Source organism: Melozone crissalis, unplaced genomic scaffold (genome assembly GCF_028551555.1).
Source record: "Melozone crissalis strain CALT ecotype California unplaced genomic scaffold, PUWL_Pcris_2 ptg000041l_1, whole genome shotgun sequence".
NCBI classification, from domain to species: domain Eukaryota; kingdom Metazoa; phylum Chordata; class Aves; order Passeriformes; family Passerellidae; genus Melozone; species Melozone crissalis.
The window spans coordinates 2,717,424-2,744,679 of NW_026535819.1; the positions used below are offsets into that span (position 1 = coordinate 2,717,424).

At 56.5% G+C, this 27,256-nt stretch overlaps 1 protein-coding gene across 2 annotated transcripts in view; it reads right to left on the reverse strand.

Annotated features, from left to right (window-relative positions):
- Positions 1–1,701: 1,701 nt before the first annotated feature.
- Positions 1,702–27,256, reverse strand: part of NOTCH1 (notch receptor 1) — a 41,725-nt gene continuing 16,170 nt past the window's right edge. The window contains exons 3-34 of one of the 2 annotated variants that reach the window (XM_054284265.1): positions 25,460–25,722; positions 24,233–24,571; positions 21,321–21,443; positions 20,956–21,189; positions 20,700–20,855; positions 20,405–20,590; positions 19,879–19,992; positions 19,155–19,268; positions 17,914–18,147; positions 17,449–17,559; positions 16,586–16,778; positions 16,206–16,351; positions 15,556–15,669; positions 14,596–14,715; positions 14,212–14,364; positions 13,581–13,809; positions 13,254–13,455; positions 12,999–13,152; positions 12,585–12,769; positions 12,279–12,411; positions 11,715–11,834; positions 11,502–11,614; positions 10,415–10,986; positions 9,282–9,710; positions 8,336–8,484; positions 7,489–7,705; positions 7,077–7,167; positions 6,703–6,868; positions 5,720–6,015; positions 4,887–5,034; positions 4,678–4,775; positions 1,702–4,262 (exon numbers count right to left, since the gene is read on the reverse strand). In XM_054284265.1, the coding sequence (XP_054140240.1) occupies positions 2,784–4,262; positions 4,678–4,775; positions 4,887–5,034; positions 5,720–6,015; positions 6,703–6,868; positions 7,077–7,167; positions 7,489–7,705; positions 8,336–8,484; positions 9,282–9,710; positions 10,415–10,986; positions 11,502–11,614; positions 11,715–11,834; positions 12,279–12,411; positions 12,585–12,769; positions 12,999–13,152; positions 13,254–13,455; positions 13,581–13,809; positions 14,212–14,364; positions 14,596–14,715; positions 15,556–15,669; positions 16,206–16,351; positions 16,586–16,778; positions 17,449–17,559; positions 17,914–18,147; positions 19,155–19,268; positions 19,879–19,992; positions 20,405–20,590; positions 20,700–20,855; positions 20,956–21,189; positions 21,321–21,443; positions 24,233–24,571; positions 25,460–25,722 (7,381 nt within the window). In that variant the 3' untranslated portion in view covers positions 1,702–2,783. Of the gene's footprint in view, positions 4,263–4,677; positions 4,776–4,886; positions 5,035–5,719; positions 6,016–6,702; positions 6,869–7,076; positions 7,168–7,488; positions 7,706–8,335; positions 8,485–9,281; positions 9,711–10,414; positions 10,987–11,501; positions 11,615–11,714; positions 11,973–12,278; positions 12,412–12,584; positions 12,770–12,998; positions 13,153–13,253; positions 13,456–13,580; positions 13,810–14,211; positions 14,365–14,595; positions 14,716–15,555; positions 15,670–16,205; positions 16,352–16,585; positions 16,779–17,448; positions 17,560–17,913; positions 18,148–19,154; positions 19,269–19,878; positions 19,993–20,404; positions 20,591–20,699; positions 20,856–20,955; positions 21,190–21,320; positions 21,444–24,232; positions 24,572–25,459; positions 25,723–27,256 lie in introns of both variants that reach the window. The other variant, XM_054284264.1, reaches the window with a different exon arrangement.

Consider the following 27,256-nt stretch of genomic DNA (forward strand, 5'->3'; position numbering starts at 1 on the left):
ATTCCAGATGGGATGCAGCCACAGGCAGGGGGTGACACATCCTGGGAAGCCCAGCTCCCTCCAGGATGTCCCTCTGGCTGCTGAGACCCTCGTTGTTAACACATTCTGCAGAGGGAAGAGGGTTTGTTCTCCCTTTCCATGGAGTTTGGGGCTCCTTTTCCAGGAACGTCACCCCCCCTGAGCTCTGAAGGTGCGTTTCAGTGCTGAGGGTGGCACGTGAATGCCACTGTCACAGCAGCAGGAGCTGACCAGCTGGACAGCAGGTGTGTGGTGGCCCTGGGTGTGTCTGGGGCTGGACACCAGGCCCCTGCACACACAGACCCTCTCCCTGCCCAGCCACGGAGTGGAAAATACCAGCATTCCAGGCTTATGGGATCTGGGAGGAGGTCAGTGGCCCTGCTATTTATATCCAGTTATTTGGGGACTTTGCAGCTGCATTTGCACTGCAGAGCCCCTGTGGGGTAGAGAAAGAATGAAATGAAATGAAATTACCTTAAAAATCTTGAGCACAGCAAGGACAGCAAACATTTCTGGGTGGCACAAGTCAAACTGTCCCTCTGGTGCTGCTGTTCCTGGCTTTTTTTGAAGATGCATGAGGGACATTCTTTAAAACAAATTTTCCATGTTTCCCCTTTTAGATCTTGACCCGATGGCCTGAGGATATCAGAGCACCCACAGCAGATAAAAGGGCACCTGGGCAGAGCCCCTCCTGCCTTGCTCAGGTGTCTCAGGTCAGTGAGAGTTTAGCAGAAGTTAAAGAGAAATCTTCATTGTCCAAAGCTCTTCCCTGAGTTTTCACACAGAGAAGAAAATGTTGAGGAAGTTCCAGCCCTCTGTGCAAGGGAGCAGCTCTGAAAATAAAGTGTCAAATCCAGAATTCAACTGACCCATAACAAAAACACCAAGTTCCAGTTTTAGTAAAATCTAGATGCCCAGAAGCATCATTTATTGCAAATCAGTTAACCAAAAAAAATACATCATTTTTGCAAACTACAACTTTGCATGTAGATAACTTTATTACAGAAGATATCTTTTCTTAAACTACACTCTAGTTTATAAAACATAGGAAGATTCAACACCATGTGATGTTTTTATCACTCATATTAGGCGTGTCACAATAACAATGGTCTGAAATGTTAACTAAGATGAGTGCTCAGCAAGGCGCTGTGCCTTGAGAAATATCCATTTTATTTGGTGTTCTAATAGAAAGGAATGAGGAAAAGGAACCCTTTTCTCAGGTTTTCTTGATTAACTGCTCTCTATCTGCCTGTCCCATACACATTATCTAGTCTGAGGGTGTCTGCTTGCTTTTGCACCCGAGTGAGTGATATTCCAACACCTCTATAAGGTGATATATTTATGATATATTTAAGACTTGTTGATTTAGATTTTTGAAACAAAATCCACCTTTTCTTAAAAAAAAACAACAACAACAAAAAAAAAAACCAAAACCAAAAAAACCCCCATATTTACAAACATTAAATCTGCCACAGGCTTATACTATATTTTACATGATACACAGAAAGAGTGCACATCAATATAAAAAAAGATGCATCACTCCAGGCTAACATCACAGAACAAAATGTCAACGTCTCACAGCACAGCTGTGCTGGCCCCTCGCCCTCCAGTTTGGCCAGTCCAGCCTCCCACCAAAAACCAGCAGCACATCCCACTGGGCACCCAGTGAGGGCTCTGCGTGGGGGTGGCAGCGTGATAATGCTTTGTAATCTCACTCTGGGTGTCTGCACTGCCAGACACGCCCTCTTCTAAAAAATAGGCAGGCCATCCTTAAAATAAGGATGTGGTTTACAAAGTTTATATTGGCATTTATTTCTCAAAACAGTTACTCAAACGCGAAAACAAAACGAAAAATCAGTAAAGATACTCAAAGTAAAATTAAGTCTCTTTTGTGTATATACTCCATAGTTATGGGCTTGCTCTCCTGGAAGTTTGGTAAATACATTTCTTTTTCATGGGGGACAGTATTCATGTTTTGCAGGGGTTTTTTTAGCTTAGAAACTGTTCTTACAGGTCTATAATCCTGATTTTCTTTTTCTTTTTTTTTTTTTTAGATCATAAAAATCATTTAAATATATATATTTTTATATATATAAAAACAAGAGAGAACAAAAATTTCTATTATCAAGGCAAATGTACAACTATATAATACTGAAATTTAAACAAAGATTCATGACTGGTACCATAAAATGTCCTCTCATATAATTGCAAAGGAAACATTTTAAAGTACATTTAAAAAATTTGTCCATACTTAATTTTTTTCCCCTTAAGGAGTGGTACTTAGTCAATTTTTCCTTCCCCTCTTCTTTCTCACCTCTCTTTCTGAGTTGAAAGAGAAAAAAAATAAATTAATGGCATTTCAGAATCACAAATCGTTGCTTATAGCTTTACATAAACATTTCCTCTCAAATCAAACATAATGAACCCCCCCAAACAAAAGAGAACATCCTATAAAAACCTAATTTGTTGATTTCTCGAAACACAACTGGTGTCCCACACTGAGTTCTTAACAATAGAACATATAAATAAAAAGGCAGTGTTCTCATGTAAAATAAAAAGTACATAAATAAATACTAAAAAAAAAAAAAAAGTAATTAATTTGTCTTTTGTTGTCTTTTTTTTTTCCTTTTTTATAAAAACATATTTAAAAAAGGATCCTTTAATAAAAGCATCCGATGCGTCCTTTTAAAAAAAAAGAGAAAAATCTCCCTTGAGCTTCTGGCTCGCAGCGAGCGTCTCTAAAACACCTTTTTTTGTTTTTGTTTTCACTTGAAGGCCTCGGGGATGTGTCCCATCTGTGACTGCATACTCGTGGGAGGGCTGGAGATGCCCTCGGACCAGTCGGACACGTTGGAGTGCGGAGAGGAGCTGGACCACTGGTCCGGAGACTCCGGCGACGGCGTCAGGAAAGGGTGGTCGGGCACCTGCAGCTGGTGGCTGGGGGTGTTGTCCAAGGGGGAGGAATAACTGTGCTGGGAAGGAGGGGTGAGGAACTGCGTGCTGGTCATGGGCTGGGCCAGGGAGGAGGGCAGCGAGGTGGGCAGCAGCTGGGAATCCTGCGGCAGGATGGTGTGCACGGCCATGGCGCCGCCGCTCACCGGCTGCAGCTCGGGCTGGCTCAGCTCCGTACCGAGGAAATTCTGGCCCAGGTTGGAGCCGCTGGGGTTGTGGTGCTGCTGCGGCTGCTGCGGCTGCTGCGGCGCCTGCTGGGGCGTCTGCTGCTGCTGCTGCTGCGGGGGCTGCAGGTTGGGCTGCTGGAGCTGCTGCTGCTGCTGCTGCTGCATCTGCTGGAGCTGCTGGCCCTGCATCAGGTGGGGCTGGGACGCCAGGCGGGTGTTGGGCATGGCCTGGTAGCTCATCATCTGCGACAAGCTGGTGGTGGGCAGCCCGTTGTGCAGCGAGGTCATCATGCCGTGCTGCAGGTTTTGGGGCTGCTGGTGAGCCCCGGGCTGCAGGTTGCCTCTCAGGGGGTTGTACTGGCTCTGCACCATGCCGTTCTGCAGCCGGGTGAGCCAGTCACACTGCCCGTTCAGGCTGGCCCCGCTGCCCACCGAGAAGCTCATGGGGGCACTGCTCATGGCCGTGCTGGGGCTGGACACCGGCAGGTGGGACAGGCGCGGTGGCACCGAGTCGAAGCCCATCCTGCTGGAGCTGCCCATGGCCATATCCTGCTTGCCCGCCATGTTGAGGTGGTTGATGCTCAGGTGGGCGTCGGGCATGCCCGGCAGGTGGTTCAGAGGCATGGAAGGGGACTGCTGGAACGGAGAGGTCATCAATGGGGGAGAGGCCACGTCCGAGAGGTACCCGTGCGGCGACTCCAGGGAATCCACGGGCGACAGCACCCCGGAGTTGTCGAGCAGACACCCTTTCCCATCCTGCGACTTTTTCCTCCGCGCTTTGAGGTCTTTGGCGTCCTTGCCGTTGCAGCTCAGCCCCTTGGTGCTCGGCTTCCTGGCCTTCTTGCCCTGCACGGCGGGTTTGAGGTTGCCGATGTAGCTGCTGGGGGAGCAGAGCGGGGGGGACAGGGTGGGAGCCCCCAGGGGCCCGTTGTGCAGCGTGGGGCTCCTCACCAGGTTGTACTCGTCCAGCAGGCGCACGATGTCGTGGTGCATGCGCTCCTGCGCGATGTCCCGCGGCAGCCGGTCCATGTGGTCCGTGATGTCCCGGTTGGCAAAATGGTCCAGCAGGACCTTGGCGGTCTCGTAGCTGCCTTCTCTGGCTGCCAGGAACAGTGGGGTCTCCTCCTGCAAAGCCAGAAGGGTTTGGTTAGGCTTGAGTTCACAGATTCTCCTGGCTAGCGCTGCCCTGAGCTCCACACCCATGTCGTTGGGTGGCCACCACCTCTCCTCTGGTGAGGGTTTGCTCCTTCTTTTTCCTACCCTGCTGAGCCATGTCCTTGTGCTGGTATCAAACCAGGAACCCAGAACATCCTGGATGTGGCCACAAAGACACTGCTCACCAGGCACTGCATGGTCCCTTCAACATCACCCCTACAACCAAATCCCACACTGCTCCTTTGAGCTAAATCCAACTTCATTCACAGCAGAACAGCCAAATCAGAGTCTCAGTGCCAGACATTTGTATTTTAGCCGGAAATTACTCTTTAACAGACTCCCCAAATGGTTCCTCACTCTCATATATCAGCCTAGGAGATCCTACCTTATTATTCTGCATGTCCTTATTGGCACCATTCTTCAGGAGCACCATTGCAGCTTCCACATTATTCACAGCAGCTGCCCAGTGCAGGGCTGACTTGCCTGGAGAGGAAAACCACAAAATACAACGAAGATTAGAGAGTGCTGAGCTCCACAGCAAGCATCCCTTTTGCCCCATGTCTGGGTGAACCGGTGCTTTAGCTGCCTCAGTACCTAAATCATCCACGGCGTTGACGTCAGCGTGGCAGTTGATGAGGTCATCCAGCATCCCCTCCACAGCCAAACGAGCAGCCAGGATCAGGGGAGTGGTCCCGTCATGCATCCGGGCATCCAGGTCTGTCGCCCTGTTCCTAATCAGGATCTGCCACAAAGCAGAGGGAACACAAACGTTAGGGGGGGCAGACAGCAGGGCACCCCAGGTATCTCAGCACCTGCAATGCCCTTTCCAAAGGTTCATCTCTCCAGTTCTGCTCCCACTCCAGGGCTAATGCTGCGGTGTTGCTGCTTTGCTGTTCCCCAATATAGCTGTGCTGAGAAGGCCCCGGTGAAGGAGGAATGGTGAGGAGGACTCCATCTTACCAGAAGGCTAATTAATTACTTTATTATACTATTTATTCTATACTATATTACATCTATATTACATTACATCTGCCAAGCACTCAACTCTGCACACACTGCACAGAATCTCAGGACTGTCAGCCCACAGTCCCGACACACCCACACACATCTGGCCCTGATAGGCCAAGGAAACAAAACACCATCACTCTGGGTAAACAATCTCCATATTGCATTCTACTTTTGCACAAACACAGCCAAAGCAAATGAGATAAGAATATTCTTGGGAAGAACTGCGCCTTGCTTTTCTCTGTGAAGAGAAACGCAGGGCTACACCCCGAGACAGCAGGGGCTTCAATTTTTAATACTGTCACCCCACACCTTGCCCAGGTGAGCAGGACACCCCGCGATGAAACCCTTCACGCAGCACCACGATTTCCCCCAAAAGACCCCCCAAAAAACATGTTTTTTTTTTTTAAATCGCAGCTTACCTGGAAGACTCCCTGCGCGTCGGCAGAGACGGCGGCGTGCAGCGGCGTGCGGCCCATGTTGTCCTGGATGTTGGCGTCGGCGCTGGCCTCCAGCAGGCGCTTGGCAGCGTCCGAGCGCGAGTACCTGGCGGCCAGGTGCAGCGCGGTCTCGCCCGTGCGGTCGGTCTGGTTGTGCAGGCTGGCCCCCTGGTAGATGAAGTCGGAGATGACGGCGGGAGCGTCGTCCTCCTCCTCGCTGTTGCCGGTCTCCAGCCCTCCGCCGCTGCACGAGGCGATCATCAGCGGGGTGAAGCCATCTGAAAGCACAGGGGGGCTCAGGATGAAAAAGGATTTTTGCACTTGTAATGCAATAGGGCTCTGGCAGATGCTCTGCCTGAGATAGATGCTTATTCTCCTGGGTGCACCGAGACTGAGTTCCTGACTAGTTCTGAACATCAAACGGGAATATGCTTCCTCTGATATGGATCTGAAATTCCTTAGTGGTATCTCACTGCTTTTCCTATTTCATCTGCGCCATGTAAGGTGCAGTTTGTAAGGAAGGCTGCTCAAAGCAAACAGAGTATGGAAAATACCTTCATTATTTCAGAGGATAGTTTCACAGACATGGGGAAGACCAAGTGTTTGCAGGAATTTAAAAAGCTATTAACCATTGTGAAAAACCTTAAAGGAAGGCTGTGAAACATACAAGTTGGGTGGGAGGAGAAGAATATAGGAGCAGCACAGAGATAACCTGGGTGATTTAATAGGTACTTCTGTAATTTCCACCTCAGTTACTGAACAAAAGAGCTCTCATGGAAAGCAAAATGTGACAGGGTCTCTCTCTAAATCACACACAGCAGCAACCCTGTGGTGCAGAGCTTGTAGCAGTGACTCTGCACCAGCAAGGGACAGGGAGGGCTGTGGGGCTGCTCCTCTCTCTGCAGGGGCTCAGGGAGGGTTCCACATCAGCTGCCAGCCAGTGCAGAAGTGCAAGGGGTCCTTACCCGGCCCTCTGACGTTGACATCCATGCAGTCAGCATCGATTTCCCCCTGTGGAGGCGTGGGGGCCATGGAGGAGATGCGCAGGTCAGCGGCGTCCAGGTGCTGCTGTGTCCACTGCCTGTGATCCGTCTGGTCATCCGTGTCCGGCAGCATCGCCTGCTCCTCGTACTGAGGGAAACAACAGCAGGGAGTGAGCCCCCAGGAAAGCACCTGGGCTGAGCTCCAGCCTGGGAAGCTCTGCGAGGCTCCAAGGTGTGTGCTTGTCACAGGCAGGTTTGCAAAGGAGCTGAGAGCAGCAAGGAGGGGCCCTGAGGGTCCCTCTGCTCCTTTCGTGACAAATCCTGCAGCACAGGCAGGGAACAGGCAGAGGGCTTACCCTGAACTTCTTGGTGTCCAAGGTCTCCTCATCACCCCACTCATTCTGGTTGTCATCCATCAGCGTGCCATCCGAAGCATTTTTGAGGGGTCTTAAAAAATAAAACCACAGAAAAAGTTATCTCCTCTGCAGCAACTGTTTGTGATGTTTGTACAGGCACAAACTGAAAGGAGAATCAACCAATTTCCAGGAGGTTCCCCTCAGGCTGCATTTAATTTTTTACCAAGTGCAAAAAGATTACAAAGCACAGACCAGACAGAACATTGCTTTTTTCCTCCATGCAGAACTTTAAGCCCCCTGATTCTTCTCCTCCCTGCCACACCACCACAACACACACAACTCCAGCAGGCTCTCCCAGCAGAACCCTGAGCAGCCCTGCAGTGTCCATCGGCTTAACAAGCAAATTACTCACTTGAGCCCAACAGAATCCTCCCCAAGGGGCTCCCGCCGCTTCTTCTTGCTGGACTCTGTCACTTTGAAGCCCTCTGGGAACCAGAGCTGCCCGTGCTCCCTGCGGCGCTTGCGGTTCACCAGCACGCCCAGCCCGATGAAGGCCAGCAGGACCAGCGCGGCCACCACCACGTACATGGGGTACAGCTGCGAGTTCTTCGTGGGCTCCGCCGTCTCACCTGCACAACACGGGGGCACACAGAGATGCTGAGGCATTGAGCTGCATAGCAAACCGGGGACGGAGTGGAAATGAAGGAAAATTTGTTAATAGAGGTACCTAAGTCTGATCTAAATCAGCGGGGCCCCCCCCCCCCCTCAAAATAAGGTCATTTTATACGCTATTAATCAGAATTGCAAACTATCGGCAAATTCTCGGCTGCACAAGGCAGCCTGCACCAGGAGACAGCTTCACTTTTTTCTCCTTTAAGGAAAAGGATTAGCAAACTTCAAATCATTGCGCTTGCATTGAGCTGTTAAGACAAAAGGATTTAGGGGGGATTTTCAAGATACAAACTTCAACTCCTTGCATGTCACTGATTGATTGGAGCTGCTTGGGTTTTCTTTTTCTTTTCTTTTTTTTAATAACTTTTAGAGTGATAATGATTTTGAAATAAAACCTGGAATAAGCAAAAATAATAAAGTGGGCTTGCAATTTTTTTAAAGAAAAGACTTAAAGGAAAAAAAAATATATATGTGAGGTTATTAAAACCAGACTGTGCTCAAGTGCAGCCAATTGACAGATAACCAAACTTGGGGAAGGCAGGAAAGTTTTGGCTGTCTCTCCTCCTCAAGTGACCAGCTGTACTTACTTTTGACAGCTTCTATTTTGTAGGGGATGTTGAGGTTGCCAAGGGAGGCCAAGGCTCCCAGGAATGCTGCCACATCAGTGGCACTCTGGAAGCACTGGGAAGATGACTGGATGCACTGGCGGTTATCAATTTCCAAGTAGACAATGGATCTGTGAGAGAGAAGAGTCAATAAGGAACAGGGAGAAATGACCACACCAGGACACGGCCCAGCCCTGTCTCCCTTCCCTCTTTAACCCCCATCAGTGGGAATTAGGAGGTGGGAACCCATCTCCTTGCTCCCCTGTGGCCCAAAGCCTGCAGCTCACACTCGTGGTCTGTTGGATTTGCCTCAGTGAATGCTCACCAAAAATCCAGCTCTTTATCTACAGGAATGGAAGGGAGTCTCTGCTTCACAATGTTTTATAATTACCCAGACACTACAGTATCTTAAATAATGCTGTTTGGGAGCCTTCAGATGTTCTCATATCAGTTTCCCAGCTCTAACTCCTTTGCTTTCAGGGGTTTTTGATTGAGTCCACAGAGAGGGAGCAGGTTAGATGTGTATGTTTACACCAAAGATCTCCAAACACAGATTGCAGTAATTGAGTTTTACAACAAAGCTCTAGAAAGCATTTCCCAGGGAGAAAATGAGGCTTAACTTAATGACTTCCTGAAGTCAGACAGTCGGTCAGGCCAACCTCTGCTTCCAGGTCCCACCCGGCCCAGCCCTGGCTCCCAACAATGCCCAGGACTCCTTCAATCGTGAGAGTCAGGCAGCCTTGTATCAGGGACTCCTGAATGATCACTCCATTTTCCCACATGAGAGCAAAATCTGGTTTCTGTTCACACAGAAAGCGACATCTAAATACAATTATCTGGCCTACATCCTTCCCTTCCTAGCGTGTCACTATTACCAACACAGAGAGCACACTCAGAGTGCTGCTCAGAGAAAATGGAACCCTCTTACCCTCTGATGTCCATCTGATCGAGCTCCCTCTTCTGCCTCCTGCCAGCCCTGGAGTAGAGGCTGCTCTTCACTTTGTTGATGACAGCACTGGACATATCTGACCAGTCCTCTGTGGACCTCTTGATGTAGTGTTTTTTCAGCTCCTCCTCGTTGCCATAGTATGGGAAGATCATGTACTCCCCCTTGGCGTTCTTCTTGAAGACCACGTTGGTGTGCAGCACGCGGCTCAGCTCCCTCAGGAAGTTGAAGGAGTTGTTCTTCAGGTTCTCGGGGGTGATGAGGACCACCACCACCAGCGTGCCATCTGCCAGCTTCTCTGGCATGTTGTTTGCACAGTCCAGACCATCCCACTCGCACTCAAAATTGTTGCAGCCCTGGTCGCAGTGCCCATCGGAGAAGTGATCTTTGCAGTACTGGTCATACAGAGGGCTGGGTGGAGGGAGGAGCAAGGCAGAAGAAAGAATTAGATCAAGCAGGGCAAATAACACCTATCTGCTCAGAAAAGCAGTGGTGGTCTCTCTTTTGTATAAATGTTCTTCACCCTGACAGACACCAAACCAGTTTACATAGAAAGCGGCTGTTTCATGCAGCACTGTGAAGCACTCACTGCTGCAGGTGAGAGAGAGCAGCTGTTAAATTATAAAAGAAAAAGGGAAAAATTGCTGTGACTCAGAGAAGGCATGGGGACACAGAATAGTTACTAAGACCACAGTTAGTTGGTCCAGGAATCTGGGACTAAGTTCCTGCTGTTGCCAAAGACAATGTTTGGGAAATGCTTGGATGTTAACATCATCATGTTTCCTGGCTGCTTTTCCATCTGGGGTCTCCCTGCCTTGAAACTGACTGTGTTACTGCTGTGAGTTGAAGAAAATCACTTTTGTGGAGTGATACAAGAAAGGACAGGGAAGCCATCTGCAATGAGTCAAACCCAGAGAGCTTCCAAGTAGATGTAAACTCAGAAGGACCACAGGGAGATGTGATTGCTTGAGCTGCAGCCACACAGGCAGCAGAACAGAATGTTGGGAATGAACAGCAGCCCTGAGTCTAGGAGCTTTACCAGATACAATCAGAACAACCAGGGATGCTGACCCTGATGGGCTTCAAAACAAGAAGGTTTTAAAGAAGCCACTTACTTGCACTGCCCCTCGTACTTCTGGCAGTCAAACCCATCGTAGAGGCAGCCAGCATTATTGCACTGAGAGTCACACTTGCCATCGTTGAAGTACTTCCAGCACTGCAGGGACTGGGAGCAGTTCTTCCAGGGGTCGTTGAAGTTGAGGGAGCAGTCGCCCCCGTCCCAGCCGCACGCGTGGTTGTTGCATTTCCCGTCGCAGATCTTGTTGCCGGCGTAGCCCGCGCACACGGCGATCTCGCACTTCTCCTCGATCTTGGGGGGGATGATGTCCTGCCCGATGCCCCCCTGGAAGTCGAAGTCCAGGATGTGGCAGTTGAGCCCGTTGAAGTTGGCGGGGCAGTTGCAGCGGTAGTAGGGGGAGGCATCGCTGGAGAACTCGCAGGTGCCCCCGTTGTAGCAGGGGTTGGAGGTGCAGGGGCTGCTGGCCGGGTACTGGCACTCGGGGCCCGTGAAGGCCGGCGTGCACATGCACTTGGAGCTCTTGTGGATGGAGATGCAGGTGCCCCCGTTCAGGCAGTGCAGGTTCCCGCAGGTGCGGGAGTCGTTCTCGCAGGTGGCGCCCACAAATCCCTGGGGAGGGCAGAGCAAGGAGGGAGTCAGAGACAGTGATGCTGGGCTATGAGCAGCATTAACACACGTGTGTTCTGGGAAACTAAAACCAGCACTAACACACGTGTGTTCTGGGAAACTAAAACCAGCACTAACACACGTGTGTTGTGGGAAATTAAACCCACCCTCTAAAACTGGTGATGGGCAAGAATAATCTTGAATGTAAAGCTTGTTAGAGCATCCCCTCAAAGTGAAGGGAGCTCTTCTCCATAGCAGCTTGTCCCACTTTGTGTGGTGCAAATAACACAAATCACACTCCAACCTGTTCTACCTTCGGGCCTGAGCCATCTTCTCCTTAACTCAATTCCAGCATCCTTGCCAGCATGGAGGGTGCACCTTTATGGATGCATCACCAGCAAAGCATCCTCCCATTCATGCCTATCCCAGCTGGGGAAGCCTCAGGGACTGAACTGGCCTCTTGACCACCCCTCATGCCCACACTCATTCCCTCCTCCTGGAGAGCAGCAGGCACCTACCGGGGGGCACTTGCAGATGAAGCCACGGCCAGTGTTGCTGGCAACAGCACAGGTTCCCCCATTCCTGCAGGGTTTGCCCTTGCAGCCATCCACCACGGTGTCACAGCGACGGCCTGCGAGGGAGAGGAGCGAGTGAGGAGCAGAGGAAGGCATGCCTGGGGGGGCTGGGGGCTGCAGGCTGGGCCCTGGGAGCACAGGGGATGCAGGGCTCACCTGCATAGCCAGGTCTGCACTCGCATTTGTAGTCGTTGACCCGCTGCACGCAGTTCTGGGTGCCGCGGGCGTCGCAGGGGTTGGACAGGCACTCGTTGACATCTCCCTCGCAGCGCTCCCCTACAAAGCCAGGGGGGCAGATGCAGCTGTAGCCACCTACCCGATCCTTGCACTTGCCATTGTTAAAGCACTTGGGCCCCAGGGTGACAGGATCAAAGAAAGGGCTGCAGTCATCCACATTGATCTCACAGTGCACCCCTAGAGAGAGGGGGGAACAACCCACACAGCTCATCAAACAGTATCGGGGGGCCTGCTGCTCCCTTGTGTCAGCCTGCCCTGCCCAGGGGCTGAGCCTGACCACGTCAGTGGCAGCCTGAGCCACCTCTGGGGCAGGAGGGACATGGCACCACGTGGCCAAGGCCCGTGGCCTTGATGGCTAAGCCCACGAGCAAACACAAACCTCGCCCGCTGCATTTGCTGCCGCCAGCCCGAGCAGCTAATGAGCAGAATCCAAGGATATCTGCACTCAACCCACTAATGCCCCAGCCTGGGGAATTAATTTACCTTGAGTTCCTCTGGGGCAGGAGCATTTGTAGGTATTGATGAGATCGATGCAAGTTCCTCCATTCTGGCACGGGTGGGACAAGCATTCATTGATCTCCTCTGAGCAGTTAATTCCATGATAACCAGCCACACACTGCAAGGAGGAAAGAGAGGAACTATCAGAGAGGTTCCTCCCATTCCCATACAGCTCAAGGAGCATAGCCAGCACCCAAATCTCCCACTTGGTAAAGGGGCATCACGCAAAGGCAGCAGAAAAACAGTAACTGAGACTTTTCCCCCGGGAATTCCTGCCCCCCAGGCACCCACCTCGCACGAGTAGCCTCCCAGGTAGTCTGTGCAGGTGGCTCCGTTCTGGCAGGGGTTAGGGGAGCATTCATCCACCTGCTCCTCGCAGTAGCTGCCGGTGTAGCCGGCTTGGCAGCGGCAGAAATGAGTGTTGCCAGTGTCAACACAGAGCCCCGAGTTCCTGCAGAGGTGTGCCACATCGATACCTGCCAGGGAGAGCAGAGCGAGATGCAGGGACCTTGGTGACACCCACACACCACAGGGCCATGTCCTGGCCACACACATCCCACAGGAAATCACAGCCTTGGGCGTGCATTGCTAGAGCAACCCTTGAGATTGCTGTCCCGAAGATCCCCACCAAGAGAACCGGGCACATCCCCGCTCAGTGCCCAGCACAGGGGACATCTGAGACCTGTGCACAGGGCAGGGCCTTACCTTGCTGCTTAGCAGCCACCTCGCAGGACACGCTGGGGACGTCGCAGTAGAGCCCTGTCCAGCCGCTGTTGCACTCGCAGTGGTACAGGTTGCTGGTCTGCCAGCACTTGCCTCCGTTTTTGCAGGGCGAGGAGTCACACCAACGCACCAGGTTCTGGGGGAGCAGAGCAAGGCAGGAGGGTGAGGACCCAGCAAGGAGTGGAGACCGCAGTGACCCCCAAATCCCCACAGCAGCACCCACCGCAGGCTCTGTACCTGGCAGTTGAGGCCGGTGTAGCCCTGGGGACAGGTGCACTTGTAGGTGCCATAGCTGTCCTGGCACGTGCCCCCGTTCAGGCACGGCTTGGAGTCACACTCGTTGATGTTGTGCTCGCAGTAGCTGCCCGTGAAGCCGGGCAGGCAGACACAGGTGAAGGTGTTGATGCCATCCACACATGTGCCACCGTTGAAGCAGGAGCTGGGGACACAGACACCGCGCCCCAGTGAGCTGGTCACGCCCCATGCAAAGGGTCCCCACACCAACCCCAGGGCTGTGGGGCAGCACAGGCACCTCAGCCCCGTGTCCCAGCTCCAGGGCTGTACCTCTCTGTGCAGTCAGGGGTGTTGTTCTCGCAGTGGATGCCGCTGAAGCCGGAGGGGCAGGTGCAGGTGTAGCTGTTGACGCAGTCGGTGCAGTTGGCCCCGTTCTTGCAGGGGTTGCTGGCGCACTCATTGATGTCCTCCTCGCACTTGGGCCCACGGAAACCAGCCAGGCACTCACAGAAGAAGGTGCCAATGCCATCGGAGCAGGAGCCACCATTGTGGCATGGATCTGGAGAGGAGGGACGTGCAGGTGAAGATGTGATGGGTCTAGCAGTGGTGCTGCAGCCCAGCCTGGGAACTGCCCCACAGCACTGTCCCCACACACATTCCCTGGCCATGTGGAGATATGGGATGGGACTGAGCCCCTGGACTGGGCAGAAGCCACACCAACCCCTCCAGGAGACTGGGCACAAGGAGAACCCATGGCACACACTGTCCCCCAGCCTCCTTCCTCCTTCCTTGGGCTGACGCAGCTCAACAGGGACATGCCTGAGGTGGCCCAAAAGCCAAGCAGGGCTTGCAGCACAGCCCAGGCCACAGTGGCAGCCAGAGCTGGTCCATACATGGAGAATCCCAGCCCCAGGAAGGGTGATGAGGCCCAGGCTGGGCTGGGGGCAACCCCTGCTCTTACTGGGCTTGCAGTCGTCGATGTCGGTGTCGCAGTTGCGGCCGGAGAAGCCGGTGCGGCAGGCGCAGCGGTAGCTGCCGTTGGTGTTCTGGCACGTGGCCCCATTCCTGCAGGGGCTCTTCACACACTCATTGATGTCAATCTCACAGGTCTGACCTGGGGACACAGCAGGACAGGGATTGTGTGGGCTGGGGGTGCTGGTGAAAGCCCCAGGGGTGACAATGACATCCTGGGCAACGCTCACACCAGGGCAGAAGCCAAGGGATGCAGGCAATGGTTGTGTCCCATCCACCCAGCTGAGCCATGGGGCAGGTCAGGACCCTCCCCAGGGCTGGGGTCCCTGAGGGGAGGGGGGAATTCTAACCCCCAAAAGGGCCATGTCCATACCTTGCCAGCCAGGGGGGCAGCTGCAGGAGAAGCTCTTGTAGTCCTCTGACTCCTGGCACTCGCCACCGTTCTTGCAGGGGCTGCCAGCACAGGGGGCCAGCACATCCTCACAGGTGGCTCCTGCACAGGCACAAGCACCTGCTGACACCCTCCAAAGGGACAGGTGGCCCAAGACCCTGCTCTCCCTGTCCCCTGCCCTGCTGCCAGTCTGGGCAAAGGCTCTGCACTTCCCCAGCACCCCAGGGCAGCCCAGATGGGGCTGTCTCCTCCATTCTGGGTCACCCACGACCCCAAACCCCCCCAAACTTTTAAGCCCTGGCTATCTGGGCTCCATGACAGCACTGCACACTTCCTTTGGCAGGGAAGTGCTGCTCAGGGTGTCTTTTCCCCCTTGCACTCCCTCCCCCCTTCCCTCTGCGCTGCTTTTCCTGTTTACGTCCAGCCAAGGGACACGTTCCCTCCGAACCCTTATCTTCCCTGTCAGCCAATATCTCCTGAACTGGCCTTTGCTATTTTCCAGAGCCTTCCCCTCCCTGCCTGTCCAGTCCTGTCCCCCCCAGGGGTTTCTATGGCCACTGCAGAGGGCAGGAAACAGCTCATGGCTTCCTGCGATTGTGCAGGGCTGGCGGGCGGAAGCGCGGGGCCGGCAAACAGGAATCGGCTCAGCAGAATCCCCCCGGCCTCGGATCGCCCCTTCCAGCACGGGCACCAGGCTGGGGAGTGTCACTGGGGCAGCCCCTGGGTGCTGCTGCCACCCTCCACGAGGAGGAGGAGGAGGAGGAGGAGGAAGGGAGGAAGCTCCTGCACATTTCCTCTGGCTATGCGGTGGAGAGGCTGCGGTCGGGGCAGAGTGAGGGAAGCCTTCATGCCCAGTCCCAGCTCACTGCATGTGCTGGGGACCAGTTTGGTGTCACACGTGAAGCAGAAGCTCCACAGGGCTGTGGTGGGTGCTCCCCTCACCTGTGTAGGGCAGGAGGCAGTTGCAGGTGTAGCCAGCAACGTCATCAATGCACGTGCCCTGGTTCAGGCACGGGTTGGAGGCACATTCGTTGATATTGGTCTGGCAGTTGGGGCCTGTGTTGAGAAAAATAGACAGGAGAGGCTGTGATGGAGGTGTGCTGGTGGCAGGGGGCTGAGGGCACAGTGGGGACATGGTGGCAATGACAACAGCACACCCACTGCCCTGGGAAAGCCTGCTGTGCTCAGCTCCAGCCCTGAGCTCTGCTGAGGGTCTCCGGGAGGGCTGCACTGCCACAGCTCCCAGCCACACCTGGGGCTCCACTGCCCCCAAAATGAAGCCTCCAGCCCATCCAGCATCATGGAACACCCACCCACAGCTCCCACCCAGGCCTCAGTGTGGGGGGAACACGGCAGCATCCCTGGCTGCACCCTTAGAATCATGGAATCACAGACCTGTTAATGCTGGAAAAGCCCTCTGAGATCACCAAGTCCAACCATTAACCCAGCATCACTATGTTCCACATCCACACCCCTTTTGAACACTTCCAGTCACGATGACTCCACCACTTCCCTGGGCAGCTTTCTCCAGTGCCTGACCACCATTTCCAGGAAGAAATTTTTCAGAATCTCCAATTTAATCCCCCACTTACCACTGAAACCCTCCCTGCAGGTGCAGATGTAGCCACTGGTCATGTCCTTGCAGGTGCCACCGTTCATGCAGGGGTTGGATTCACACTCGTTGTTGTTAATGTCACAGTTTGTCCCACTCCAGCCAGGGTCACAGTCACACTTGTAGCTTTGGGGAAAAAATTGGGGCATAAAGAGCTGGTCCATCCCAGCCCTCTAGGCTGCACCAGTCATCATTTATCCAGCAAATCCTGTCCCTCCAGGGAAACATCCCATGGCACTGGCTCAGAGCATGGACAAGCACCAGCTCAGGGGACAGATGCTCACCCTCCTCTAACCCTGACTTTGTGGGGTCCCTTTGGTCCCTGCGGCCCCCCAGCAGCCCCTGCACCCTCCAGCCTACCCATTCAGCCCATCGTGGCATTTCCCGTGGATGCAGGGGTTGCTGTTGCACTCATTCACTTCAGACAGGCACTTGGGGTCGTGGAAGCCCTCGGGGCAGAGGCAGGTGAAGCCATTGATGCCATCCTTGCAGGTGCCCCCGTTGTGGCAGGGGTTGCTGGCACACTCGTCGATGTTGATGTTGCACATGCGCCCTGGCAAAGGGGGAGCAAGGAGCAGTGACCCCGTGAGCATGAACAGCACGGCCTGGGGAGTGCACCCACCAGGCATTCCCCCCTCCAGCCACCCAGGGAGTGTCTGCTGCAGGCTGGGATCTCAGGACACGCTCTGCTGGCTGCCCTGCACAAAGGGTGACTTCACACCCTGCATCGCCTGCCTTCATTAAATGGGACCGGGAAGAGGCTGCTCTGGCCCAGGAGGGAACAGCGAAGGGAGGAGGTTTCAGCCTGTAACCCAGGGAAGAGGTTTCAGCCTGTAACCCTACCTGCCATGGCTGACAAAGCCAGGCTTTATTTCAGCTCCCGGCGGGCCCGAGGACAAGGGGCCGCGCGAGCGGGGAGCGGCGGGGGCTGCTCCCATCAAAGCCCTCCACCATTTCCAGCAGCCATCAAACAAACCAGTTGGACAAGGCAGCAACCTGATACCCATGGGAGTGGGCGCAGCAGGAGTCGAATTCGCAGCACCAGACACCCCTTTGATTTCGGACTGAGCCGGGGTCACCCTCCTGAACAAGCAGGAGCGCCGGAGGGTGTAAAACCTCCTACAAGCGGGATGGCAGCATCCCCCCTCCTTATTCCACCCTTGTCCTGGTTTTGTGAGGCACCAGCAGCTGCAGGTCCCCAGGGTGTGAGGCCCTGCTCTCACCTGTGTACCCCGGCTCGCAGGTGCACTCATAGCCATTGATCTTGTCGATGCACTTGCCGTAGTCACAGGGGTTGCTGGCACAATCATCCAGGTTGATCTCACAGTTGGGGCCTGGGGAGGAGAGGGGAGTTGTTAGGGGGTCCCCAAGAGGAGAGGAGTGTCATTAGGAGGTCCCCAGACCCATCAAAGCAGTAAAATGAACCCAGCTGGCACCAGCTGCCACCGCCGCCCCACAACAAAGCGCCTCTGCCATGGGCAGCTCCCGGCTGGGGCGCGGTTCCTGCCTGAGCCGGGCACCAAACTGGGAGAACTCGCCCTCACCTGGGATGCCCCAGGCCAGCCCTGGCACCAGGGTGGCTGCTGGTGGTGGCCCAGGGCCAACCTGCCCGAGGAAGAGGACGGGAGTGGGATGCTGCACCGGCACTGCCAACCCATGTGGAGCTGCAGGGGTTCCCTCCTGCTCACCTGTGGTCCCTTTGAGGCAGATGCAGTTGTAGGCGTTGTTCCTGTCCTGGCAGGTGCCCCCATTTTTGCAGGGCTGGCTCTGGCACTCGTTGATGTTGATGTCGCAGCGGTGGCCGGTGTAGCCGGGCTGGCAGAGGCAGGTGAAGGAGGCGATGCCGTCCTTGCAGGTGCCGTAGTGGCACGGGTCAGGGTCACACTCATCGATGTCGATCTCGCAGTGAGCACCTGTGAAACCTGCCAGCAGCAGGAGAGACACGGGGTGAGGGTGGGGGACACGGGGTGGGGATGGGAGACACGGGGTGGGGATGGGAGACACGGGGTAGGGATGGGGGACACGGGGTGGGGATGGGGGACACTCCTTCCCACCCTCTCCAGGTGTGAGGCAGCGCACTGGGGTGCCTTTACCTGCCCCACTGTGATCTCTGGGAGTGGGGTGCAGGCAGGGAGCACCCCGATGTGCTGCTGGGGGGGCTGCTCAGCCCCCAGCCCGGGGGCTTCGTGCCGGGGTGCACAATGCCTTGCATTAAAGCAGCCTGGGCTGCAAGCGGGGCCCCGCGCTCGTCCCAGCACGCTCGGGGGGGCTGGCTGCAAGCACCCCCCAGTAATAACCCCCCCGGCAGCTCCTATTCTCCTGGCCAGCTCCCTCCCCGCCGGGTTTGGGGGTGGAGAGCCGAGGACAAAGTACAGCTTTGACTAGACCCCGCCAAGCCCACATAGCAGCTTTTCATCGGGGCTTGGCATTAGCAAGACACTAATTAGAGGCCATTCAGCTGGAAGATTTCTGGCGGGAGCTGCTCCACAAAAGAGCCACTGTTTGCCACCAGGGCTCAAGTCATCATTTTGTGCAACTGCTCCTTGGGTTTCGGTCGGCCAGCCCCCAACGGCCCTGCACCTTGCATGCCCATAGAGGCAGCTTTATTCCTTCCTTCCTGCCTTCCCCCTCGCTGCGGGCGGGAGCATGGTGGGACGGCTGCTGCGGGGCCACACCTAAGGAGTGCCAGGCTCCACACACCTGGCTCCGGGGCCAGCAGGCTCCAGAGCTCGACTTGTTCTGCCAACAGCAGGGAAAGGGACATCCTGCCCTGCTGTCACATCAGCAGGGACCAACCTCACTGATGGACGGCTTGGGGACACCTGCCACAGCAGGTGCTTGCAGAGGTGGGCACTAAATGATTTGTCCATGTGGTTTTATAGCACATCACGGGGCAGGTGACCCCCACAGCCCCTCAGCACCCCCTCACCTTCAGTGCACTCGCAGCTGTAGGTGTTGGGGCCATCCACGCACTTGGCACCGTTCTTGCAGGGGGTGCTGGCGCACTCGTCGATGTCAAACTGGCACAGGTGCCCGTTGAAGCCTGGAACGGAGGGAGAAATAACATCCCTGCATACGGCTGGACCTGCCGGGCTCCCCTCCCTGCCGGGCTCCCCTCCCCGCTCCCGCCGGCCCCCCGCATCCCGGCCGGGGCGCCGGGTTTCCATGGGGACGGCTGCTGGGGGCCCTGAATGCGGGGCTGCGACCCACCATTGAGAGCATCTTATTTACATCTCTAGAGGAGCAAAGTCTCTGAACTTCAAAACCTCCTTTCACAGATTAACCGTCTCCCCATTCTCTGCTCCACCCCGTGACTTTGACACCGCATTCAAAGCCGCTGGTGCGGCCCCCCCCAGCCCCCAGCCCTCCTTCCCAAAGAGGGGCCTTTTCAAGTGCAAAGCCGTGGGGTTTAATCCTCCTTCCCCTCTCCCATGGGCGGGAGCTGGAGCAGCATGGCCTGCACGGGGCTCAGCCCCTCATCCCAATTGGAGAAGCTCCCTCCAAACACCAAGAGGTGCTCGCTACGCTCTCCCCATTTTGGAGGGCTATGAAATTTAAGGAGCCCGTTCCTGGCTCGATCCAGGATGCATCCTGGCTTCGTTCCCACCACGGTGGCAGTGGGATGGCTGCTGGCAGTGGGAGGGTGCCCGTACCAGTGGGGCACTCGCAGTGGAACTCGTTGATCTTGTCCAGGCAGTTGCCGTTGTGCAGGCAGGGGCTGCTGGCGCACTCGTCCGTGTTGATCTCGCAGTAAACCCCCTCGTACCCTGCCGAGAGACCCAGCACTGTCAGCACGCTGGCAGGGGGCTGGCACAGCCCCACTGTGGGTGAGTTACACCTGGGCACATCTAGTCCTCCCATCTTTAAAAGGCAGCTCAGGAGCTGTTCTATGCGTGGCGGGATTAGATGCACAAGCTGCTCCTTGGATCAACAGGTTTTGGCTCAATCCAAGACAAGGTTGGCAAGAGGAGGAGGTCAGTGTAGGGCTGATGGTGCCCAAATCTCACTCCTTGTGCCCCCACCACACAACCTTTACTGAGCTCTTTCTTTTCAACGCTGTCCCCAGGCACACAGGAGATGTTGACCCAACCCTGCACCAAGCTGAAGCTCAGGGCACTCAACGCCCACCCACTGCCCACCCCCAGCACCAAGGCAGATTGCACAGGGCTGCCCACACACCGGGCATGCAGATGCACTGGAACTCCCCAATCTGGTCCAGGCAGGTGGCATCATTCTGGCAGGGGTTGGAGAGGCACTCATTGACATCGATCTCACAGCGAGGGCCTGAGTAGCCCTGCAGACACTGGCACTGGAAGGACCCTTGAGTGTTGATGCACTTTCCTGCGTGCTCACACGGGTTGGCTCCTGTAAAACACAAGCACAGCTCTCAGGACTGCTCCTGGCTGTGCCAGACCCCTCTGGGGACACTCCCTCCCACCCTCACCCCACGCTGCTGTCCCCCATGTGAGCTCACCCAGCGAGCACTCGTCCACGTCCTGGTTGCAGGCTGGCCCCATGTACCCCGAAGGACACGTGCAGATGGCTTTGCCATTGACGGGGTTGGTGTCGCAGTTGGAGCCCTCGTTGCAGGGGTTGCTGATGCAGGCATCATCCAGGTGGCACAGCAAACCTGGGCACCCAAAGGCACGTCAAGGACCACGGGCACACGAGTCACTGCACCGAGGAGCATGGGGACATGCAGGGCAGGGGACAAGGGGGACAGGGCTGACCTGTGCGGCCGTGGGGGCACTCGCAGTAGAAGGAGGCCACGCGGTCGTGGCAGGTGGCGCCGTGGAAGCAGGCGGCCATGGCGCAGTCGTCGATGTTCTCGCTGCAGTCCTCGCCCGTCCAGCCGTTGACGCAGACGCAGTTGTAGCCGCCGTGGTTGTTGTGGCAGGTGCCGCCGTTCTGGCAGGCGTTGGGCATCAGCTGGCACTCGTCCACGTCCTCAGTGCAGTACTGACCTGCCAGGGGACAGGGCACCTGCTTGGAGCTGGCACTGACCACTCCTGATGTGAAGCAGGACGGCTCTGCCCACACTGTGCCCACCATCCCCGTCCTCCCAGCCCTGTGCCACCCCCGTTCCTGGCATTACCTGTCCACTCAGGTGGGCACTGGCAGTTGTAGGTGTTGACGCCATCCACGCAGGTGCCCCCATTCTTGCAGTTGTTGCCTGGGCAGTCGTTGATGTTCTCCTCACAGTTCTGACCCGTGAACCCTGCGCAGAGGAGACACCTGCCATGATGCCAACTCACCCACTGGCTGTGTCACCACTGTGCCCCTTGTCACCCCCATCTCCAGCAGGTTCGTTATCAGGTGCTGAGCGTGTGCCAGGTGGCTTTGAGCAGCTGTCTGGTTTGATCTTCATCCCCATTCTGCCTCTGCTGCCAGAGCCTCCGGCCCGGAGACTGCCCCAAGCAGTGGAGCATCTGACTCCACACAAGCCAGAACGCAGCAGGGCTGCTCCCACGAAGGCTTGTGGCACCCAGTGCTGAATCACCAGCGTTTAATTTCACTTGTAAAGAGCCTCAGCAGCAGCGCTTGCCCCTGAGGGGGATCCAATCCCTGCCAGAGCAAGCCAACGTCCCACACGGCGCAGGGCTCATCCCAGCCCACCTCCTGCTTGGGTTTGTTATCACCTGCAGCTGACAGCATGGAAACCCTGCCGCCCCCAGCCTCTGCAGCAGGAGCACAGCAGCCAGGCCCTCCTCAGGACCAAGCCACCTCTGACTGACATTTGTGTTAAAAGCTGCATTTACTGTATGACCCTCAAAGCTCTCAACCCAACTGCTTGTGGTTTGGGGTGGCAATGCCAGCCCACAGTGCCAGTGTCCATCTGCAGCTCCCTCAGACTCCTCAGGGCGTTCTGCAGGTCCAGACCAGGCTGCTCCCCACCCAGCTCACCTGCACAGGTAAGGACCAGGTGCTCAGGCTCATCCTCTGTGGGACCCCAGACCCTGGCCCAGCTGGGAGCTTTCCCCTCACTCTCTCCACATCTTCCTCTCCCCATCTCCAACACATGGGGAGCAGCCACAGCTTTTTATGATTGCAGATAACATTGATCTGCACCTCATTTTTAAGCAGTGGGGCTGAGCCTGAGCAGCCATAGCTCCCAATGTCCCAGATACCAGGATTAACTAATTTTCAACCATCCAAATGAGTAATTAGCACGGCAATTACTTTAAACTCAGGGTTACATTCTGCAGCGATGGCACGATAAAACAGCCAAGATTAGTTTAACTTGCAGAAACCCGGTACAGCCAGGCCTCTCCAGGAATGAAAAGGGGACATTGTTCCACGTTTGCTGTGCCACATACCAGCATATCAATCACCCCCTTATCACGGGCAGCAGCCCCCTGTCCCTCTGCTGCCTGCAGCTCCTGCATTGTGTGTGATGGAGGAGCAGCTGAGGGACCTGAGGCAAGGGCTGTGCCAGCCCACGGGAGGTGAAGCAGCTCCTGCAGGATGCAAATCTCTCCTGGGAGCACCCACGGAGCCGCAGCTGGGTGTGCCAGCGCCGGGCTGTGCCCCGGGCTGTGCCTCACCCCGCCGTGCTCAGGGAAAGTGCCTCGTCAGCAGAAGGGCAGGGCAGGGCAGCACAGCTCCTCCTGCAGCTCCTCCTGCACCTCCACTGCCCATCCCTGCGGGACAGGGCTCCAGCTGCCCCAAAGGAGAAGGAGCATCGCTCGTCCTGGAAGGAAAGGTTTCCCTGCTGGCACTGCTGGCTCATCAGCCCCACACCTCCCTGTCCCTAAGGACAGGAGCTCTGCTCCAGCCTGGGTGAGCTGTGGAGGGGTGAGGCAGAAGACTCTGCAGGGCCCTGTCTGTGCTGGATGGTTGATGAGATTGCTGAGGTACTGCAGCCAAAAGCTTTGGGAAGGGGGTGGAACCTCTGAACCTGTCAGACATCAGGACAAGATCCCCCAGAGAGCTCACAGGGATCACTCATCTGCCCCAACCCAGGCTGGGTGCGGGTGTCTGTGCCATCTGGAGACCCCATGCCCACCCTGATGCCACGTCCCCAGCAGGGATGGGGCAGGAGCTCAGGGAGGGAGGCTGGAGCTCCCCATGGCAATGCCCAGCAATGCAGAGCAGAGAAGCCACCCAAGCCTCACCCTGCTCTGGCCACTGCTGGGCCATGGGTGACCAGAGGATCAAACCAACCCCACAAGAGGCTCCTCACGCACCACAGTGCTGCCCACAGCTTCCTCCCCAGGGACAGGGCGGTGCATCCCCTCCACATCTGCCACAGCTGGCCTGTGTGGCTGGCTGGGGTGAGGACAGCCCTTATCCCAGGAAACACAACCTGGTCTGAGCGTGGCTCTGGGCTGAAACTCCACTTTCATTTCTCCAGCTGACCCAGGGACAGGGGAAGCATGGAGCTGCTCAGTCCCTTCTGCTCCCTGCCCTTACTGCACTGCAGAGCCACTGTCTGAGGGTAGAAGTGAAAGGGCTTGCTGGGGTCAGCTTTCACAGCTGCTGCCCTTCTCTGGGGTTTGCAGGGTGCCAAGCTCCTTTCCAGGGTGCCAAGATCCCTGCCAGGGCACGGAGCTCCCAGGACTGTGCCCACAGGCCCCTCCACAGGAGCTCTCCATGCCAGAGGCTGCAATCCTGCTCCAGAGCTTGCCAGAGGGAGCAGCAGCGAGCACAGAGAGGATCTTCCTTCCCCAGCTCCAATAGCACTCAGAAACTTTCCAAAATAGCCATTCCGGGCTAATTATTCCAGTCTGGAAGTGGATTGAGCTAAAGCGGAAAAAGGCACTCTTATTCTGGAATATGAGCATCCGCAGAGGGGCCTCTGCTCAAACAGTTGCTTTGGAAGAGCTATTTTGGTGAAGCACAAAGTATATAAAGCCCCCAGATGAACTCTCCTCCTCGGGCACCGCTGCCCAACGTCTTCCCTATAGCACACCCAGAGGGTTCTGCCTCTCCCAGACGGGAAATCCAGGCACCACTCATTTAGGGTGCACTAAGGTGCTGCCCCATGCCCTGCCCTCCCCTCCGTACCTGGCAGGCAGGTGCAGTCGTAGGTGGTGTCCCCGATCTGGCGGCAGGTGCCCCCGTTCTGGCAGGGCGAGGGGTTGCAGGGCACGTAGAGGTGCTCGCAGTTCTGCCCCGTGTAGGCTGGCTTGCAGGAGCACTGGTAGGTGCCCACCTCGTTGGTGCAGCTGCCCCCGTTCTTGCAGACGGGCGGCGAGATGTTGCACTCATTGACGTCCTGCTTGCAGTTGGCGCCGTGGAAGCCGGCGGTGCAGCGGCAGATGTAGTGCGCCTCGAAGGGCACGCACTGGCCCCCGTTGGCACACGGGTTGGAGGCACAGGGGTCGGCCTGCTGGCAGGTTTTGCCTGGGGAGGGCAGGGAGGCAGGGTGAGGATGCAAACAGCAGCTCAGTTTGGTGGCAGTGATCTACACTGGAGTGCAGACCTGGATCTGCGACTGGTTGTGCCTGATCCCCCCCACTCAAACCCCCACCTCCCAGGTTTGGGACTGGTTGTGCCTGATCCCCACACTGTGCAGTAGGGTCGCAGTTCCCACAGCTGCCATCCACCCACCCTAAAAAGCTCTGCAGTCTGCTCACCCTCAACCAGCTTTGCAGACTACCCTGCCCACCTCTCCAAAGCCAAAATCACAGGCAGCTCTCCATCCCTGCGGCATCTCTTGGTGCCAGTGATCTACACCAGGGTGCAGACCTGCATCTGGGACTGATCATACCGGATTCCCCCACCTCAAACCCCCACTGTGGAGCAGGGTCACAGTTCCCTCAGCTGCCATCCACCCACCCTAAAAAGCTTTGCAGACCACCCTCCCCACCTCTCCGAAGCCAAATTCACAGGCAGCTCTCGACCCCTGTGGCAGCTCTTGCTGGCAGTGATCTACAGCGGGGTGCAGATCTGGATTTGGGATTGGTTGTACCTGATCTCCCCACTGTGCAGTAGGGTTGCAGTTTCCTCAACTGCCACCTCCAACCAGCTTTGCAGACCACCCTGCCCACCTCCCCAAAGCCAAAATCACAGGCAGCTCTGCACCCCCGTGGCAGCTCTTGGCGCCAGTGATCTACACCGGGGTGCAGACCTGGCTGCCATCTACTCACCCCAACCAGCTTTGCAGTCCATCCACCCCTAACCAGCTTCACCCACCTCCCCAAAGCCAAACTCAGGGGCAGCTCACCGCCCCTCCCCTGGGGTGGCAGCCCACCCCTCCCTGCCCAGCCGTGCCCCCAGGCGCCCCCTGACCTGACCATCCGGGCGGGCAGCGGCACTTGTACTCGCTGAGGGTGAGCAGGTCGCAGGTGCCGCCGTTGCGGCAGGGGCTGCTGAGGCAGGCGTTGTCGCGGGGCGTCAGGCACAGCTCGTCGGTGAAGCCCAGGCGGCAGGCGCAGCTGTAATCCACCGTGCTGCCGCGCACCAGCGCCGTGCAGGTGCCCGCGTTCTTGCAGGGGGAGCTCAGGCACGGGTTGGGCAGCTGGCACCGCTCGCCCACGTAGGCACCGCTGCACCTGGCAGGCGTGAGGTGAGATGCTGTCAGTGGGGTGGCCCCGAGCGCCCCGAGGGCTCCCTGAGCCCCAGGGACCGGCCCAGCCTCATCCAGGCTCTGCCCTGGCTGCTCCGGGCTGGGAAGGGGAGGATGAAAGGTGCAGGGAACAAAGGCGGCCCCCATGGAGGGGCCTGTGCTGACTTGCAGAACCGCAGCCGCCTCATCTCCCTCCCCTCCCTGCTCAACAGGGAAATCGAGGCACAAGGGACAAGAGGAGCATCCCCATACCCACACCAAATCCACAGGGACAGCCCTGCTCCCTGCCCACGCTGGAGTCTCTGCTGCACCAGGGTTATTTTTATCCTCCCTCCCTCCTAAATCACTCAAACACAATTAAGCAGGGGCTCAGCACTGGCTGGCAACAGGTGGGACACGTTCCTGCTCCTCCAAGTCAGCTGAGAGGTTCCCCAAAGGCAAACCCTGCACGAGGAGGGTGAGAGGCTCTGGCTGCTGCATCCCTCTGCGTGGGGGCCCTGAGAGAAGAACCACTGATACCACCACCAGCTTCACATCTGTCACCACTGGCCCCCTGGGCTGGAGCTGGCACCAGAGATGTGCCCTGATGGCAAACCCCACCAGCCATCCCGGTGGGCCTGGGCAGGATGTGTGGCTGGCAGGACTCTGCAGAGGGGAAAGGATGAGGATGGAGCAAAGCTGTGCACCTGACACAAAGAAGTCCCAGGGATGAGGCACAAACCCCCCTGCTTGGGGGTGAGGCAACCCCAGGTGGGGAAGGTGACACCACCTGGGGGTCCCCGGGCGCTGTGGCAGGTCAGGCTCAGGGCACCACGAGCTCACACCTGTTGCCATCAGACCTGGTGGGACATCGCATTCCTGAGCCTCCTGCACGCCTCCAAGGCTCCTGTGGCACGGGGGCGAGCAGGGGGGTCCCAGAGGATGCTGCAGAGCACAGCAGTCACCTGCAACCCCCAAACCCAGCCCGTGGGGCTCCTCTGGTGAGGCACAACCAGCAAACCCCACCCTCAGCCACCCCAGCCCGGAGCCACAGCGCTCTGCCGGCGGCAAGACCACGTTCCAGCCCCGCTCCCCCTCTCCTCCTACTTTTTTTTTTTTTTCCTCCCTTTTTTTTTTTTTTTTTAACCCAGTTCTGATTTCATTGTCGGGGATTGTGTGTGAGAATTTGTCAGGATTCGGAGACATTTTGAGTTAATGAGACGGCATTATCCAGGCCAAATGAAAAAGAAAATGTGTATAATAATAAATCAGGGCATCTGCTCGGCACACAAAGGGCGGCGGGGAGCAGGTGTGCATCCTAATGAGGCTCAGCAGCTGCCGGCGCCCGCGGACGGACGCACGGACGGACGGACGGACGGACGGACGGACGGTGCCCGGCTCGCCGGCGGCTCCGCGGCCGCTTCTGGGTGGCTGCGCGGGGAATGCGGAGCTCTGGGGCCGCCTGAGAAGGGCCCTTTGTGCGGGACAGGGACGGGGACAGGAGCGGGCACGGGCACGCCGCTGGGCTGTGCAGCCAGCTG